The following is a 17,141-nucleotide window of genomic DNA, read 5'->3' as shown; positions in this document are numbered from 1 at the left end:
ACATTGGCACGCCGTACCTTTGGTGACTTTGCAGACGCTCACGTGCCAAACAGTTGAAAGCCGGAGACTATAAACTATCGGTTCAGCCGAGAGTAAATTGCCTCTAATCACCAAGGCCAAGGGACACGGGAAAACAGGGAACCAAAGGGAAACAAGGAGTCAACGGTCCGGATCGTAACATAAACAAAGTAAATTTAAAGAGACCCCGATCCGGACCATGACAAAACATAAGGATGTGACCTATATTGTTGATGTAAGATTGATAATCTTATGATTAATGCTTGTAAGAAGGAGCATTTGCCAATGGGAAAGCCCAGATGAAATTGTAATGAACAATCTTGTAGACTTTCCTGGTTATTTCAGCACTATCTTATTCATCCATCTGATCATATTGCTATCCTAAATAGGAAATTACTTAATAAACAAGCTATAATATCTTTGGCGGAGTCTACTGCACAGTAAGATTTAAGGATTTATTTGGATAACTGATTAGCCCATGCTTCTTTGCTGATCAGAACCAGTGTGTTCTCAAGTCCTCTATTTAGAGTACCTTCACTCACTTAGCGCATATGCCTTCACTTCACAAACATGCGCTAAGAAATGATCACAGCTCACCTGACTGGGTTGTCTGAAAATCTGTGTGAGAGTCAGAGGGGTTGAGGCTGGATGGGAAAAGTCAAGATGATTAATGTCCCCTCAGCAGTTAGAAATGAAAAGATTGAGAGAGAGTATCTGCATATTTGTCGATCTTTATACAGTATGTACATTTTCCATCTAAAGTTTCAGCTTACTCTGTTTCTTGCTGCTTAAATTAGCAACTCTATTACCACCTACTTCAGGATGTCTCGGTGCTTGCACATTATGTCGATTATACCAGAAATGCTAGATTTAACAGATCTTTAGGGAGTCACTTAACTGTAGTCAACACCTGCCTTTTGCTATCTTTAGATTTTTGTTGTTAATAAAGATGAGAGAAAGAAACAAATACATACTAAAGAGTTTTAAATGATATAATGAAAGATAAAACACTTGCCTCAAAATTGGAATCAAATGGAACATTTGAACCTTTTTCTCTAGTTTAGAGAAGCAAAAGGAATTGTTTTGTGTGTGTTTTGAATGTTTCGGCCCATATGCTCTGAAGACTTGCCATTAGGAAGCTGGATTAGTCAATTCAACGTGATTCACACCGAAGTGGATCTCTTTTCCCCATCACAGCTCCAGGACATGATACTGTTACCAACATGGGCAATGGGTAAATCTGACTTACTTTGGATTAAAAAATCATAATCTAATACTTTAGTTGTTAACTCACAGTTAAACAAGAGCAAATCAGACTCTGACTTTGTATCCATCTATCCCTCTTATCATTTTATAAACTTCTATCAATTTGTCCCTCAGCATCCAATGCTCCAAAGAAAACAACCCAAGGTTGTCCAACTCTCCTTATAGCTAATACACTTCAACCTAGGCAACATTCTGGTGAACCTCATCTACAACGTCGTAAAAGTCTCCACATCTGAATTATTAATTATGAATCTCCACTTCAAATGTGCCCAATGACTTGGCCCCTACAGCTGTCTGTGTCAATAAATTCCAAAGATTCACTACTCTCTGTCTGAATAAGTTCCTCCCCATTTCTGTTCTAAAACAATGTCTTTGTATTCTAAGGCTGTACCCTCTGGTCCTAGACTTCCCACTTCTAGGAAACATGCTCTCCATCCTCTTGGCCTTTCAATATTCTATAGTTTCAATATGATCCTACTTCATGCTTCTAAATCAGGGTTTCCCAACATGGGATCCATGGACCCCTCAGTTAAACTAGGGGTCCATGGCATAAAAGAAGGTTGGGAGCCCCTGTTCTAAACTCCAGAAAGTATAGGCCCAGAGCCCTCAAATGCTCCTCATCTGTTAACCCTTTCATTCCTGGAATCATTCTCGTGAACCTCCTCTGGATCCTCTCTAATGTCAGCGCATATTTCAGATAAGGGACCCAAAACTGCTCAAAGTATTCCCAAGTGTGGTCTCACTAATGCCTTATAATGCCTCAGCAACACATTCTTGCTCTTATATTCTAGTTCTCTTGGAATGAATGTTAACATTGCATTTGCCTTCCTTACAGCTGACTCAACCTGCAAGTTGGGAGGTCAAATATAACAAGAAAGTTTAGAGTAAATTGCGGGACCCTTAGAAGCATTGATATACAGAAAAATTCTGAGATGAAAGACTCTCGCTCCCTGAAAGTGGCAACACAAGTAGATCAGGTGGTACAGAGGGCACATGACATGGTTGCCTTCATTAGTCTGGATGTTGAATATGAAAGTTGGATAGTCATGTTGTAGCCATATAAAACTTTTTGAGTTGAGGTATAGATTACCTTCTAAATAGGGAATGAATTCAGAAATCAGCTGTGCAAGGGGACTTGTGAATTCTAGCGTAGGATTCTCAAAAAGTTAACTTGCATGCTGAATTGGTGGTAAGGAAGGCAAGTGCAACCTTAGCACTGATTTTGAGAGGACTAGAATATAAAAGCAAGAATGCAATGCTGAGGCTTTATAGGGCATTGGTCAGATGGAATTTGGAGTATTGTGAGTAGCTTTGGGCCCCATATCAAAGCAAGGATGTGTTGGCAAGGGACCAGAGGTGGTTTAAGGGAATGATTCTGGAAATGAAATTGATGGCTCTGGCTTGTACCTGCTGGAATTTGGAAGAATGAGGGGGGATCCCATGGAAACCAACTGAATATTACCTCCCGGAGACAATTGAGACAACACATTTACTTGCATCAGCTTAAAAAGATGAGCTAATAAAAGTTAATAAAGTTAATAAATAGAGAGTGGGCATAGAGAGGACGTTTTCAATAGCGCCCCTGTCCAAATAGTACAGCCTCAGAATACAAGGGCATCGCTTTAGCCAGAGCGCGGTGAGTCTGTGAAATCCGTAGCCGCTGAGAGCTGTCATTGGATATATTTGAAGGGGAGGTTGATGTATTCTTGACTAGAAAACGTTACTGGGAGAACAGAGGAGTATAAGGTTGAGAGCAAAAAAATAAATCAGCCATAATCCAATAGTGGAGCCGACTCGATGGGCTGAATTGTCTAATTCTGCTCCTAAATCTCATGGTCTTTATGGATGTAACATGACAAACAATATCATATTGATTCTCTCAGTAATACCTCTGCCTCGGGCAAATTTATGGTGGTAATTAGCCTAAGAAGAAGAATGTTTTGGTGATATGGGAGGAAATTGGAACATACTAGTAAAATTCATATAGTCAGAGGGAGAGCATGTAAACTCCACACAGACAGTACTGTAGTGGGAAAAATAAACCATGGGTTGCTGGACCTGTAATACCCCAGCACTACCTGCTGCACCCTAAAATTTTCTTGTCAGGTATTTCCACATTGCTCAGTCTCTCACCACCTCTGAAAGCTTTTCTAATTCGATGTTCTCATCTGCTCTGCATCCTGCACTTCTGTAATGTGCCATCAGGCATTCTGATACTACAAAGGCCACACAGAAGAGTAAATGCCTGTTTCAACAGGTTCCAATTTCATTCTAAACATCTGCAAGGGAACATAGACAAACCTGGCTGTGACTGCTGTGACAAAGAGCTCCTATTTGATTGCTTATTCACAGGTTGTCCATCGTGGCTCATAGACGTCAGATAGTGTGAGGCAATGACATCATTCAGCTTCTTCTGGGCTATCAAGAATTCATTGGAGCGTTTTGCTATCTGATAATAAAAACCAATAATAAACAGCTTTTAAAATGAAAATCAAAAAATAAAGATGCTGGAAATCTGAAATTTAAAAAATTATATAAAATGCTGAAAGGTCTTTGACCTGTAAGATTTAATATTTATCTTTTTACAAACATTGCCTGAGCTGCTGAGTGCTTCTAGCATTTTCTGTTCATGCTTTTAAAATGTTGATTGGACATGATCCAGAAAAGAAAATTATTTTTTTCTGACATAATACTTTCCATTAAAATATATTTCCCAACTATATAAAACTGCATCGGAATAATTTTCTGGTTGAAAATGTGAATGAAATTTAGAAAAATTATAGTGGCAATTAGGTTTATGCAAAGTTATATTTCACAACCTCCTGGGTATATGACAGGTAGCAACATATGAGTGAGTTTAGACAGATACTCCAACATTTGGTTATCTTTTTTTCTTTTAAGGGAAATCGAGAAGAAACTCAGTATAATCTATACACATGGAATTTCATCACTCTGAATGTCTCAATAGGTAAACATTAACCTTTCAGAGACAGCTGAGGCAACACATTCACTTAAACCAGCTCATAAGGATGAACTCATGTAAGTTAATAAATTCAGGATGTTAGCTTAGAGTGGATGGACAAACTAATCACATTACTTTATAAATATTTGTAGAAGCCAATCCCAAGTACATCTCATTAAATTGTATCAACCTCTGGCATTGGTCCCAGCCATTGATTTAAAATCAAGCCAAATGATTGTGACATCTCAGAATTGTTTTCATTCATATTTTCAATTAATTTGACCTGTAGTTATTCTGTCACCTACTTCTATAGTTAAAGCACAACTCTTTCTGACTTTTAGAGGTGACAAGAAATTTTCTTTGTACCTTAGAGAGTTATCCAGCTGTCATTTCCATTGTCTGAGATGAATTTTAAAAATTAATGTCCTATATAGGAAAAGGAGCAAAATGCTTAATATTCCTTACCTCTTTTGAAAAATTTGCAACCATTTCTCCTTCCTTTTTAGTACATTCTTGGATTTGTTTTCTTTCTTTAAAGCCTCTGTAATTACTTTGAATTTTCACTGCTGCTTGGTCTTCATCCCCTATGGCTGTGCCAGGCTGTATACTGGACCCTTTACCTGACTCTTTACTGGTAAGTATTTCTTTTCGTGGTTGAAGTGATATTCCTCTTTCCACAGTTTTACCCGGCATCTTGTTCCCTTGTATCTCATTCCCTGCTCTGTTCATAGTGTGTACTTTTTCATGATGTTCCTGTGGAGATTTTCCAATATTTTTTCTTCGTTCAGGAAGCTTTCCCTCATTCTCCAGACGTTTTCTCTCTCGGTGCCCACGGAAGTTGCTCTGAATGACTTTTGCAGCATTGTCCTCATCACCCCCTGCACTGGTTGCACTTGTGGCCTGATCTGACGGTACCTTTAACTCCCTTTTCTGGCTCCCTGTGGATTGTTGACTGCCTTCTTTCTGAGAGGATCTTTTTGCTGAATCTCCTTGCATCTCTTTGCCATTCACATCAGATCTACTGTGTTGTTTTTCATGTAGATTTTTTGCATCATGTATTCTAATCATAATAAAAAGGAAAATCTTACTCTGGGATTTTTTGAACAAGAATTATTAAAACAATTGTCATATACAAATACCTCATAAAGAATTTCTTTGAGATAGTTAGATGAGTCTTTTTGAGTTGCGTGTACAGGGAATATTAGTACTTTCTGCATTTCCTTTCAGAAAACAACATTGAATTACATTGATGACATTAACACTTATTAAATTGATCATTTTTTTTAGTATTGGTAACAATCATTAATTCCCAACATCACCAGAGTTAATTTGAGACACCAAGCAGATGGGAAGGACTGTATGAATTTGTCTTTAAATTTATTTTTGACATTGGAATGTGTGGTTTCCATTAGTTGTGACACAGTGGCTACAGCATTTAGTGCTGCCACCTCACAGCTCTAAAGATGTGGGTTCAATCCCAGCTTCCGATGTGTCTGTGTGGAGTTTACATGTTCTCTCTAAGGTCATGTCGGTTTCGTCCCAGTGTCAGTGGTTAATTGTCTCCTGTAAAGTTTGGAGTCAGTGGGCGTGTAGAGAGAGAAGAGGTAACAGGAGAATAAGTAGGAGATAGGTTGATGGGAGCCAGGCTGAATGGCTCTTTAATTTGATATAATAAGTAAGTTGTTGATATGCATGTTGAGAAATTAGATTTTACTCTCTATCTGTGCATGAATCATGCTACATATATCACCTATACCTAATTTTATCACTCAAAAAATGTATAGAACTGGGCAAGAGTGGCGTGGGCACATTCCACATGTCAAGTCATGTGCTGAAACAGAACTTGCATTGTTTTATCATCAAGTCAGCTAGATGTTTCAACTTGATCATGGACAAGGATAGATCTGGTCCTAGGGTTGAGGTTCTTAACTGGAAGAAGGCCAAATTTGAAGAAATGAGAAAGGATCTAAAAAGCGTGGATTGGGACAGGTTGTTCTCTGGCATGGATGTGATCGGTAGGTGGGAAGCCTTCAAAGCAGAAATTTTGAGAGTGCAGAATTTGTATGTTCCTGTCAGGATTAAAGGCAAGGTGAATAGGAATAAGGAACCTTGGTTCTCAAGGGATATTGCAACTCTGATAAAGAAGAAGAGGGAGTTGTATGACGTGTATAGGAAGCAAGGAGTAAATAAGGTGCTTGAGGAGTATAAGAAGTGCAAGAAAATACTAAGAAAGAAATCGGAAGGGCTAAAAGAAGACATGAGGTTGCCTTGGCAGTCAAAGTGAAGGATAATCCAAAGAGCTTTTACAGGTATATTAAGAGCAAAAGGATTGTAAGGGATAAAATTGGTCCTCTTGAAGATCAGAGTGGTCGGCTATGTGCGGAACCAAAGGAAATGGGGGGAGATCTTAAATAGGCTTTTGCATCTGTATTTACTAAGGAAACTGGCATGAGGTCTATGGAATTAAGGGAAACAAGTAGTGAGATCATGGAAACTGTACAGATCGAAAAGGAGGAGGTGCTTGCTGTCTTGAGGAAAATTAAAGTGGATAAATCCCCGGGACCTAACAGGGTGTTCCCTCGGACCTTGAAGGAGACTAGTGTTGAAATTGCAGGGGCCCTGGCTGAAATATTTAAAATGTCGCTGTCTACAGGTGAGGTGCCGGAGGATTGGAGAGTGGCTCATGTTGTTCCGTTGTTTAAAAAAGGATCGAAAAGTAATCCGGGAAATTATAGGCCAGTAAGTTTAATGTCGGTAGTAGGTAAGTTATTGGAGGGAGTACTAAGAGACAGAATCTACAAGCATTTGGATAGACAGGGACTTATTAGGGAGAGTCAACATGGCTTTGTGCGTGGTAGGTCATGTTTGACCAATCTATTGGAGTTTTTCGAGGAGGTTACCAGGAAAATGGATGAAGGGAAGGCAGTGGATATTGTCTACATGGAATTCAGTAAGGCCTTTGACAAGGTCCCGCATGGGAGGTTAGTTAGGAAAATTCAGTCGCTAGGTATACATGGAGAGGTGGTAAATTGGATTAGACATTAGCTCAATGGAAGTAGCCAAAGAGTGGTAGTAGAGAATTGCTTCTCCGAGTCGAGGCCTGTGACTAGTGGTGTGCCACAGGGATCAGTGCTGGGTCCATTGTTATTTGTCATCTATATCAATGATCTGGATGATAATGTGGTAAATTGGATCAGCAAGTTTGCTGATGATACAAAGATTGGAGGTGTAGTAGACAGTGAGGAAGGCTTTCAGAGCCTGCAGAGGGACTTGGACCAGCTGGAAAAATGGGCTGAAAAATGGCAGATGGAGTTTAATACTGACAAGTGTGAGGTATTGCACGTTGGAAGGACAAACCAACGTAGAACATACAGGGTTAATGGTAAGGCACTGAGGAGTGCAGTGGAACAGAGGGATCTGGGAATACAGATACAAAATTCCCTAAGAGTGACGTCACAGGTAGATAGGGTCGTAAAGAGAGCTTTTGGTACATTGACCTTTATTAATCAAAGTATTGAGTATAAGAGCTGGAATGTTATGATGAGGTTGTATAAGGCATTGGTGAGGCCGAATCTGGAGTATTGTGTTCAGTTTTGGTCACCAAATTACAGGAAGGATAAAAATAAGGTTGAAAGAGTGTAGAGAAGGTTTACAAGGATGTCGCCGGGACTTGAGAAACTCGGTTACAGAGAAAGGTTGAACAAGTTGGGACTTTATTCCCTGGAGCATAGAAGAATGAGGGGAGATTTGATAGAGGTATATAAAATTATGATGGGTATAGATAGAGTGAATGCAAGCAGGCTTTTTCCACTGAGGCAAGGGGAGAAAAAAACCAGAGGATATGGGTTAAGGGTGAGGGGGGAAAAGTTTAAAGGGAACATTAGTGGGGGCTTCTTCACACAGAGAGTGGTGGGAGTATGGAATGAGCTGCCAGACGAGGCGGTAAATGCGGGTTCTTTTTTAACATTTAAGAATAAATTGGACAGATACATGGATGGGAGGTGTATGGAGGGATATGGTTCGTGTGCAGGTCAGTGGGACTAGGCAGAAAATGGTTCGGCACAGCCAAGAAGGGCCAAAAGGCCTGTTTCTGTGCTGTAGTTTCTATGGTTTCTATGTTAAGGCAAATAGATCTAGCTCAGCTAGGCAAATGGTTGGCATGGATGAGCTGGGCCGAAAGACCTGTTTTCCATGCTGTTTGACCCTATGACTCTAGCTATGACGAAAGAATAAGTTTAAAATAATACAAAATCAAAAGAGCTTTAAAAGATGGAAGTTAAAATTAGCTGAAAGGGAAGAGCCAATCAACATAGAAGATACTGTTTTATTTGCTCTGGTTTTGGAGGATGTGTCCCTTCCTTTTGCGGATTCTATCTTCAGCTGTGGTTTGGCTGACTTGAATGTGATTGTAATGGAAGGCTTCCAGAAAGATCTATGTTCTAAAATTCATCCTTTGGTTTCCGTCCATGGTAATCTCAGGATTCTAAAGCATTCCAGGAGATCACACCAATTCTCTGCAATAAGGTTTAACAGAGACATCAGAGTGTTTTCCATTTCAACACACAATAAATTGAAATGTAGAGAAAAGCAAGAAAATGCAAATTAATTGCATACTGCTGTACAAATTCAAATTTTACTTCAAAGAATTCAAGTTTCTCTTGTTTTCTTTTTAATTATGCAACTCACGTTGGCTCTTTCAGAGCCTTTCTATCCATGTGCCCTCTGTAGTGGGCCTGGATTTTAACTGCAGCGTTCTTCTGTTCTTCCAGCATCTCCCTGATTACTTTTCGGCTCAGGTATCCTCTTGCAGCTGTTCAAATAAATAAATGATAAATATTCATAATGTAAAATTAATGTCCATCTTCTTGTTTTGTTTCTTTGATATCTATGTGCCTTTTGAAAGATACCTGATGGGACCATGCAGGACTGCTGACGTTTACTTTCACCCAGCAGCAGAAAGCGCAGGACTCCCATGCAGCCTGGTATAGTAACAGTTAGATAGAGAGGTGTGGAAAAAAGGCTGAGTGGTCTTTTGGTGCTGATAAAAAGAAACTGCAGATGCTGGAATCTGGGGCAAAGGAAAGAAATGAGTTGCTGGAGAAACTCAGCAGGTCAGGAAGTATCTCTGAAGGGAAAATGACAGTAGAATTTTAGGGCAAAATCCTTCATCCAGGCCTGAGAGTCCAGATGAAGAGCCTGGACCTGAAACAGCAACTGTCCATTACCCTGCACAGGTGCTACACAGCTGAGTACACAGAATATAGAACACAGCACAGTACAGAGCCTTCTCTAAAATCAGTCTAACTCTTTCCTCTTTTATAGCCCTCCACTTTACTTTCATCTATGTGCCTATCTTAGAGCTTCTTAAATGTCATTAACATATCTGCCTCTACCACTAGCCCTCAGAGTGAGCTCCTATCTCACTCACCTATCTCTTTCTGTGTAAAAAAAAATTACTCTAACATTCCCCCTATACTTTCCTCCAATCACCTTAAAATTATGCCTCCTTTTATTCACCACTTCTGCCCTGGTTAAAAGTTTTTGTCTGTCTACTCAATCTATGCCTCTTATCATTGTGTACCCCTTTATCAAATCACCCTCTCATCCATCTTTGCCCAAAAGAGAAAAGCCCTAGCTCATTCAACTTTCCTCATAAAACATGTACTCTAATCCAGACAGTATCCTGGTAAATCTTCTCTACATTCTCTCTACCTTTGCCATATGCTTCCAATAATGAGAGAACCAGAATTGAACACAATACTTCAAGTGTGGTCTAACCAGAGCTTTATAGAGCTGCAACATTACCTCATAGCTCTTGAACTCAATCCCCTGAATAACGGAGATCAACATTTCCTATATCTTCTTAACCATCCTGAAGAAGGTTCTCAGCCTGAAATGTTGACTATCTCTTCATTTCCATAGATGATTCCTGACCTGCTGAGTCTCACCAACATTTTGTGCGTGCTGCTTTGGATTCTAGCATCTGCAGACTTTCTTCTGTTTTATTCTTACCCATCCTATTAACTGGAGAAGCAACTTTGAGGGATCTATGGGTGTGGACTCCAGGATCCTTCTGTTCCTTCACACTGCTAAGAATTCTATCATTAACCTTGTATTCTGTCTTCAATTTCGACCTTCCAAAGTGTATCACTTCACATTTTTCTGGATTAAACTCCATCTGCCACTTCTCAGACCAGATCTCTATTCTATCAAAGTCCCATTATCAGTTCGTCCAACAACTCATTTTTCTCTTACTCAAGAGCAGTTACAGCCCCAAAAATTTATTATACCTGCATCAGAAATATTAAAATTTTATGTAAAATTCCTTACCGGCTTGAAGTTTTATTATTGATCCCTCTAGTTTCTGTTTCTCAGCTGCAATGTCCTTCCTCACTTTGTGTCCTCTATACGCTGAGAGAAAGCAACAATTTAGTCTTCCTTCTGAAAAATTTTATTGTTAATGTGATGAATTCATCTTTAGCTGTTCACGTACACATTGAAGTTCCTTGAATTTTGCTCTCAAGTATGTGATAATGCATTTGATTATTTTAAAATGTGGCTGTAAATTTAGGTTGTAAAATGATGGACCAAATATTTTGGAACTTGGCTTTTTTTTCATCCTTGAAATGTATATACTTGAAATATTCATTTGCCTGTTACTTCCACAGGTGCTGACTGACTTGCTGTATATTTCGTTTCCTGTTTGCTTTGAGCGCTCTCACATCAGATACGGTGCTGCTAGCTTTACTGAGTAAATTTCCCCTTTCCTGGAACTGGCACAAACCCTTTGTTTCCAATCTTAAAAAAAGAAATCCTGTTATTTTCTGAGACTTCATTTTACTTTTGCACCATGCTAGTCATTCCATAACTTCTGTAAGTGTGATTCCAAGTATCAAAATAGCTTCATACATTTGTCAATGTCACGTTTTGTACAGAGAGGGAAACCTCAACTTATGTGGTTTCTCAGGCAGCCTAAAGCCTCTACAGCCAATGAAGTACTTCTCAAGAGCAGTCACTTTTTTAATAGAGGTCCTGCAAATGTGCGATCAGTAAATGTTGAGATAGGCAACATCTGTGGTAAGGGAAACAGTTCACATTTTAGGTTAGAAACCACATGTTAGAACCTTGAAAAAAAGAAAATAAGTTAGTTTTTGTAACAAAATGAAGATTGGCAAGGGATGGGTAGAACAAAGGGAGTATCTTTGACAAGGTAAGACCAAATGCATTAATGTCAATGTCGAAGTAGCTGTTAGATCCAGGTTACGTTTCCTTCTATATGTTATGTGTTGTTAATAACAATGTTGTGGAACATGCCTAGTAGGCTCATATATCTAAGAAGAAAATGAAAAACTGATCAAAACTAATGACAGCCAAAATGGTCAGTTCTGACACAGATGGAAAGAAAGAGTAAATTACCTAAAGAGGAGGGTTCAGTATTAGGTCTGGAATGTTCTAACATGCCTAAATGGAAGATGAACTCTTGTTGCCCTAGCTTATGTTGAGCCTCATTGTAACTGTCAGAATGTCACAGATAGTAAGATGGATGGTGAATTAAAGTGGCAGGCAATCGGAGGTTTGGGATTACACGTGCAGTGTAATGGCAAGTGTCCACAAGGACCTCACTTAATTTATATTTGGTTTCTCCAGCGGAGTGGAGGATACAAGGCGAACATTGAATGTAGTACATTCGATTGGATGAAATGTGTGTGAACCACTGCTTCACCTGGAAAGGTGAGAAGGAAGAGGTGACAGGACAGGAGTTGTATCTCCTATGAGCTGGTGAGTGATTTGTGGTGACAGAAGAGTGGACCAAGGAGAAATCCCTTCAAAATACTGAAAAGGAAGAGAAATGTGAGCCGGGTAGTGGAACATTGTCAGAGTTGATGGAAATTGCAAAGGATGATCCTTCTCTCGCCATTCTCCGATTTCCAGATTTCAAATGTCTAAATTAATTTGTTTAATTCAGGATGACCTGACAGAGGTATATAAGATCATGAGTGTCATAGACAAGGTAAAAATCCATAGGAGGAGGTGCTAAAAATAAGATAAATACCAGAGATGTGAGATTTAAAACAGGCCTTGTCACGCAAAAGGTCGAAGGTCTGTTTCCCTGCTGAATATAGAGTATGAAAATGTATGATCTGCATTGTGGTAGAAGGAAAAAAAGGTGTAGATTGTTTTCCCAATAAGAGAAAATTCAAAAATCACAGGTGCAAACGGATTGGGAGCCCTGGTGCAGGTTTCCCTAAAGGTTGACTTGCAGGCTGAGTTGGTGGCAAGGAAGGCGATATTGGCTCTCAGTTTGAGAGGACGAGAATTTAAGAGCAAGGGTGTGATGCTGAGGCTTTATAAGGCATTGGTCAGACTGCGCCTGGAGTATGGTGAGCAGTTTTGGGCCCCTCAACTAGGAAAAGATGGGCTGGCATTGGAGAGGGTCCAGAGGAGGTTCACAAAAATGATTTTGGGAATGAGAGAGTGAAAGTATGAAGAGTGTTTGATGGCTCTGCATCTGTACACACTAGAGTTTAGAAGTTTGAGGGGGGATCTCATTGAAACCTATCGACTATTACAAGCCCTAGATAGAATGGATGTGCTGAGGATGCTTCCTATAGTGGATGAGCCTAGGACCAGATGGCACAGTCTCAGAATAGAGGAAAGTCCTCTTAGAACAGAGATGAGAAGGAATTTCTTTAGCCAGAGGGTGGTTAATCTATGGAATTCATTGCCATGAATGGCTGTGGAAGCCAAGTCATTGAGTATATTTAAAGCGGAGGTTGATGGGTTCTTGGTTAGTCAGGGCATCAAATGTTATGGGGAGGGGGCAGGAGAATGAGGTTGTGAGGGACAATAAATCAGCCATGATGGAATGGCAGAGCAGACTTGATGGGCAGAGTGGCTTAATGCTGCTCCTATATCTTATAGTCTTATCATGTCAACAGGAGCCAAGTATCAGATTCTTATGGCAGTTGCATCAGAAAAGCAAAAGAACAGTTTTTGAACACTGCTCTGTTTATCTTAAATAAAATATGTTCAGAACAGAGTGATGAAAAGGTGCAAAAACCATGCAGTGAACTGAAGAGATTGAATTAAATTTAAACGTGATATTTCAGGGGACAAAATAATGAAATTATATGTTATTAAACCTGAAGATGGAATGAAAAAGATGAAATAATATGCATCAGCAAGAACAATATGAGCTCTCTATATGTTTAATAAATAGAAACATAACTTTGATCAAATACATTTTGGTGTTTATATTATATACTATAGAACATAGTAATCTGGTACATCTCTCACAGGATGTGACCATTGGTGGGAAGGCTAATTCCTGAATATTGTACCTGGTAAGATATTAGTGAGCCACATTCTTGAAGTGCCACAGTCTTTCTAGAGAAGGATCTCAAACAATGCTAATGTGCAAGGAGCTCCCCAGTTTAAGATTTTATTTTAAGATTAGCATTATTTGTCACATGTACATACAAATATTGAAACGTACAGTGAAATGTGACATGTGCTTCAATGACCCACACAGTCCAAATATGTGTTAGGACTGCAAGTGTCACCATGCTTCTGGCAGTTACAGAGCATGCCCATAACTTACTAACCTTAACCTGCATGTCTTTGGAATGTGGGAGGAAATGGGAGCAGCTAGAGGAAGCTCAATGTGGTCAGAAGTTTCAGCAGCAGGAATTGAACCCCAAATCTTCTGATTGCTGGAGCTGTAAATTATTACACTAACTGATACACTGACGTGCGGCACCAATTTAGATTCAGGGAAGATGAAGAAATGGCAATGAAATGTATAATGGCATCTAAATGGAGTGCAATATAAAATAGTGCCTGAAGATCCATTCATGCCATTACTTCTTGCCAATAATTTTCAAAATGTGGGTTGTTACATTTCAGGGGGATGGATTATATTATAAATTGACTTTACTCGTGATTTGACCCATCATAGAAGGATAATTTTAAGACATATTCAGTAGCTTCATCTTCTTTAATGAGAGTTACATGTATTCACCATCATCTGAATGAAAAAGCTCTCTTCATCTCAGCTCTACATCTTTTTTCTAATTAGTTCAACATATATCACAAAGCTATCTCTAGGTTTGTTTCTAAAGTGCATGAAATGGTAAACGTTGGCAACTAGACTAATAGATCTATTTATCTCTTATTTGGTTTTTAACAGGAATATTATAAATCCAAACTCCATTTTAGCCTTGTTTTATTTTGGTCTGGCGTAAACTGGTTCCATTCAATGTGTCAATGCTAACAAGCAGTAATTAAGACTTGTTGAATATGATTTATATCAAGATTCAGGGTTCATTTAGTATCAAACAATGTATAAATTATACAACCTTGAGATTTGCTTGCTCACAGGTAGCCACAAAGCAAGAAACCCGAAAGAACCCAATTAAAGAAAAAAAGAATAGAAATAAAAATAAAAGACCAACACTCGAGGCACAAGAGAAAGAAAAAAAATTAATATCATGCAAACAATTAAAGGGAACAGCAAGCTCTCTGTAGATTCAATGCTCTTTGCAATGCTGTTCAAGAAACATGTAACGTAGGTTTGAAGGTACCACAATGCAGAGCAGACCAATATCAAGAGCACCCGGAATTGTATACTTAAACAAGATATTATCTTTTTCTATATGCATGGACAGGTGGATTTAACTGTCATTCATTCCCCTTGCCCCATGCTCATTAAAGCTCTTTTAACACTATTACTATTCTTTGCTAAAATGTGAAGACTGCGCTTGTAGTTTTGCATTTCTGGTCACCCCATTATAGAAAGGATAGGGAGACTGTGGAGAGAGTGCTGAAGAGGTTCACTATGATGCTGCCTGGATTAGAAGATACGAGCTGTAAGGAGATGTTGTTTCCCACTAGAACATTGGAGAGTCTAAATAGAATTTTTTTTTAATTATGGGAGGTTATATCCTGGATAGATTAGACAGTCAGAACCTTTTCTCCAGGACAGAAATGTCAAACATCATAGGATAAGCTTTTAAGGTTGGAGGGGGAATGTTTAAAGGTGACGTAAGAGATAAGTGCTTTTATATAGAGAGTTGTAGGTGTCTAGGATATGTCAACAGGGGTAGTAGTGCAAGAGATAATTTAATGAAGTTTAAGGTGGTAGACACATGACTATCGAGAGAATGGAGAGATATGGATGATGCACAGAAGGACGACATGTAGTAAAAGTTGGCATCAAGATTGGCATAACATCGTGGGCCAAATTGCCTGTCCAACCCTATACTGTTGTAATGTTCTTAAATCTACACCAGTCACTGAGGTGGAAATTGATATAGGCATGGTCAATCTGGTTCCAAATAGCCCAACAAGGTCATACAAGAACACTAGAAACTTGGTGCCTCAAGCTTGCCCCATCATTCAATATGAGACAGACACGAGGAAATCTGCAGATGCTGGAAATTCAAGCAACACACACAAAAAATGCTGGTGGAATGCTGGAACCCTTCGTCAGGACTAACTGAAAGAAGAGATAGTAAGAGATTTGAAAGTAGGAGGGGGAGATCCAAAATGACAGGAGAAGACTCTAACTTCCGCTAATGCCCCTCCTCCCCTTCACAACGCAGCCCTTATTTATTTATTTATTTATTTATTTATTTATTTATTTATTTATTTCCCCTTTTTTCTCCCTCTGTCCCTCTCACTATAACTCCTTGCCTGACCTACACCCCCTGGGCTCCCCTCCCCCCTTCTCTCTCTCCTCAGGCTTCCCATCCCATGATCCTCTCCCTTCTCCAAGTCACTCCACTTGGCAAGTAAGATTTGTGACAGTGAAAACAATCTCAGGTTCTGGAGCCTCTTTTCTGGTGGTTGTAAGTGTTGACTCTGACACTGCAGAAGCGGTTCTAACAGCTCTGGACACTTCTTGTCTCCTTTTCTCGGCTTTTCTCTCTGGACCTACTTCAATCCTTGCTTCTTTCCCAGTTCTGGCTTCTTTCACTCCTTATCCCTCTCTTGATCTCTTTCTTGGTCTCACTCACAGTCTGATCCCACTCTCACACTCTCATTCCCACCTTTTTTCTTTCTCACATTCTTTCTCTCATTCACACCTTTCTCTTTCTCATTCATGTTCTTTCTCTCTATCTCTTCTCTCATTTTCAACTTATTGTCTTCCTCTTTCTCGCCTTCCATTTCCTTCTATTTTCTTGTGAGCATCTCTGAATTTGTTAATTTCTCAAGAAATTAGGTCTAATTTATCTTCCATTTCCAGATGTCATCCTCCTCTTTCTTTTCCTCTTTCTTCTTTCTAGGATGTACATCTCGATCTTAGAAAGGTGCATTTAGCTCACTGGAGTATTCTCTTATTAATCCTTCTACAATCTGATCTCTTTTCTTGGTTTCCTCATCCACACCATCATGTGATAAATCCTGTTTTCGTGTCTTCATTGGCTATTTCCTTTTTGACCTTCCATTCATCCAGCTAGACTCGGTCTTTGCATCAACTTTTATAAGCAGTTTTTTGACTCCCTCTTGAAGTTCATGCAATAACCTTAATGCATGTAGAGTAGGTTCTGGTTCTTTATACCCACAAAAGCCAAATGCTTACAACTTTCCTGAAGCTCTTTGAACACTCTTTCTGTTTAAAATCAAACCACATTTCACAAGTAACTGCCAGATTAACATAGCAGAAGCTCTCTCAGATATATTGCCTACAAAAAACTGTTGTAGTCAGACCACTGTGTTTGTCAATTTTACACTTCCTTTGAGCAGTGTGGTCCTTCTTTTTGCTAATCAACTTTCCAGCTCTTAGATCCATCCCTCCTCTCCTGTCTTCTCCTATCATTTCCGATCTCCCCCTCTCCCTCCTACTTTCAAATCTCTTATTATCTCTTCTTTCAGCTAGTCCTGACGAAGGGTA

General features: G+C 39.4%; 1 protein-coding gene across 1 annotated transcript in view; it reads right to left on the bottom strand.

The window, feature by feature from the left end:
- myo3a (myosin IIIA) overlaps nucleotides 1-17,141 on the bottom strand; it is a 391,513-nt gene that overhangs the window by 82,184 nt on the left and 292,188 nt on the right. The window contains exons 28-32 of the mRNA XM_072254428.1: nucleotides 10,577-10,657; nucleotides 8,933-9,056; nucleotides 4,985-5,306; nucleotides 4,712-4,939; nucleotides 3,586-3,733 (exon numbers count right to left, since the gene is read on the bottom strand). Of these exons, the coding sequence (XP_072110529.1) occupies nucleotides 3,586-3,733; nucleotides 4,712-4,939; nucleotides 4,985-5,306; nucleotides 8,933-9,056; nucleotides 10,577-10,657 (903 nt within the window). The remainder of the gene's footprint in view (nucleotides 1-3,585; nucleotides 3,734-4,711; nucleotides 4,940-4,984; nucleotides 5,307-8,932; nucleotides 9,057-10,576; nucleotides 10,658-17,141) is intronic.

Source organism: Mobula birostris, chromosome 3 (assembly GCF_030028105.1).
Source record: "Mobula birostris isolate sMobBir1 chromosome 3, sMobBir1.hap1, whole genome shotgun sequence".
Lineage (NCBI taxonomy): Eukaryota > Metazoa > Chordata > Chondrichthyes > Myliobatiformes > Myliobatidae > Mobula > Mobula birostris.
This window is presented reverse-complemented; position numbering and strand designations above follow the sequence as displayed.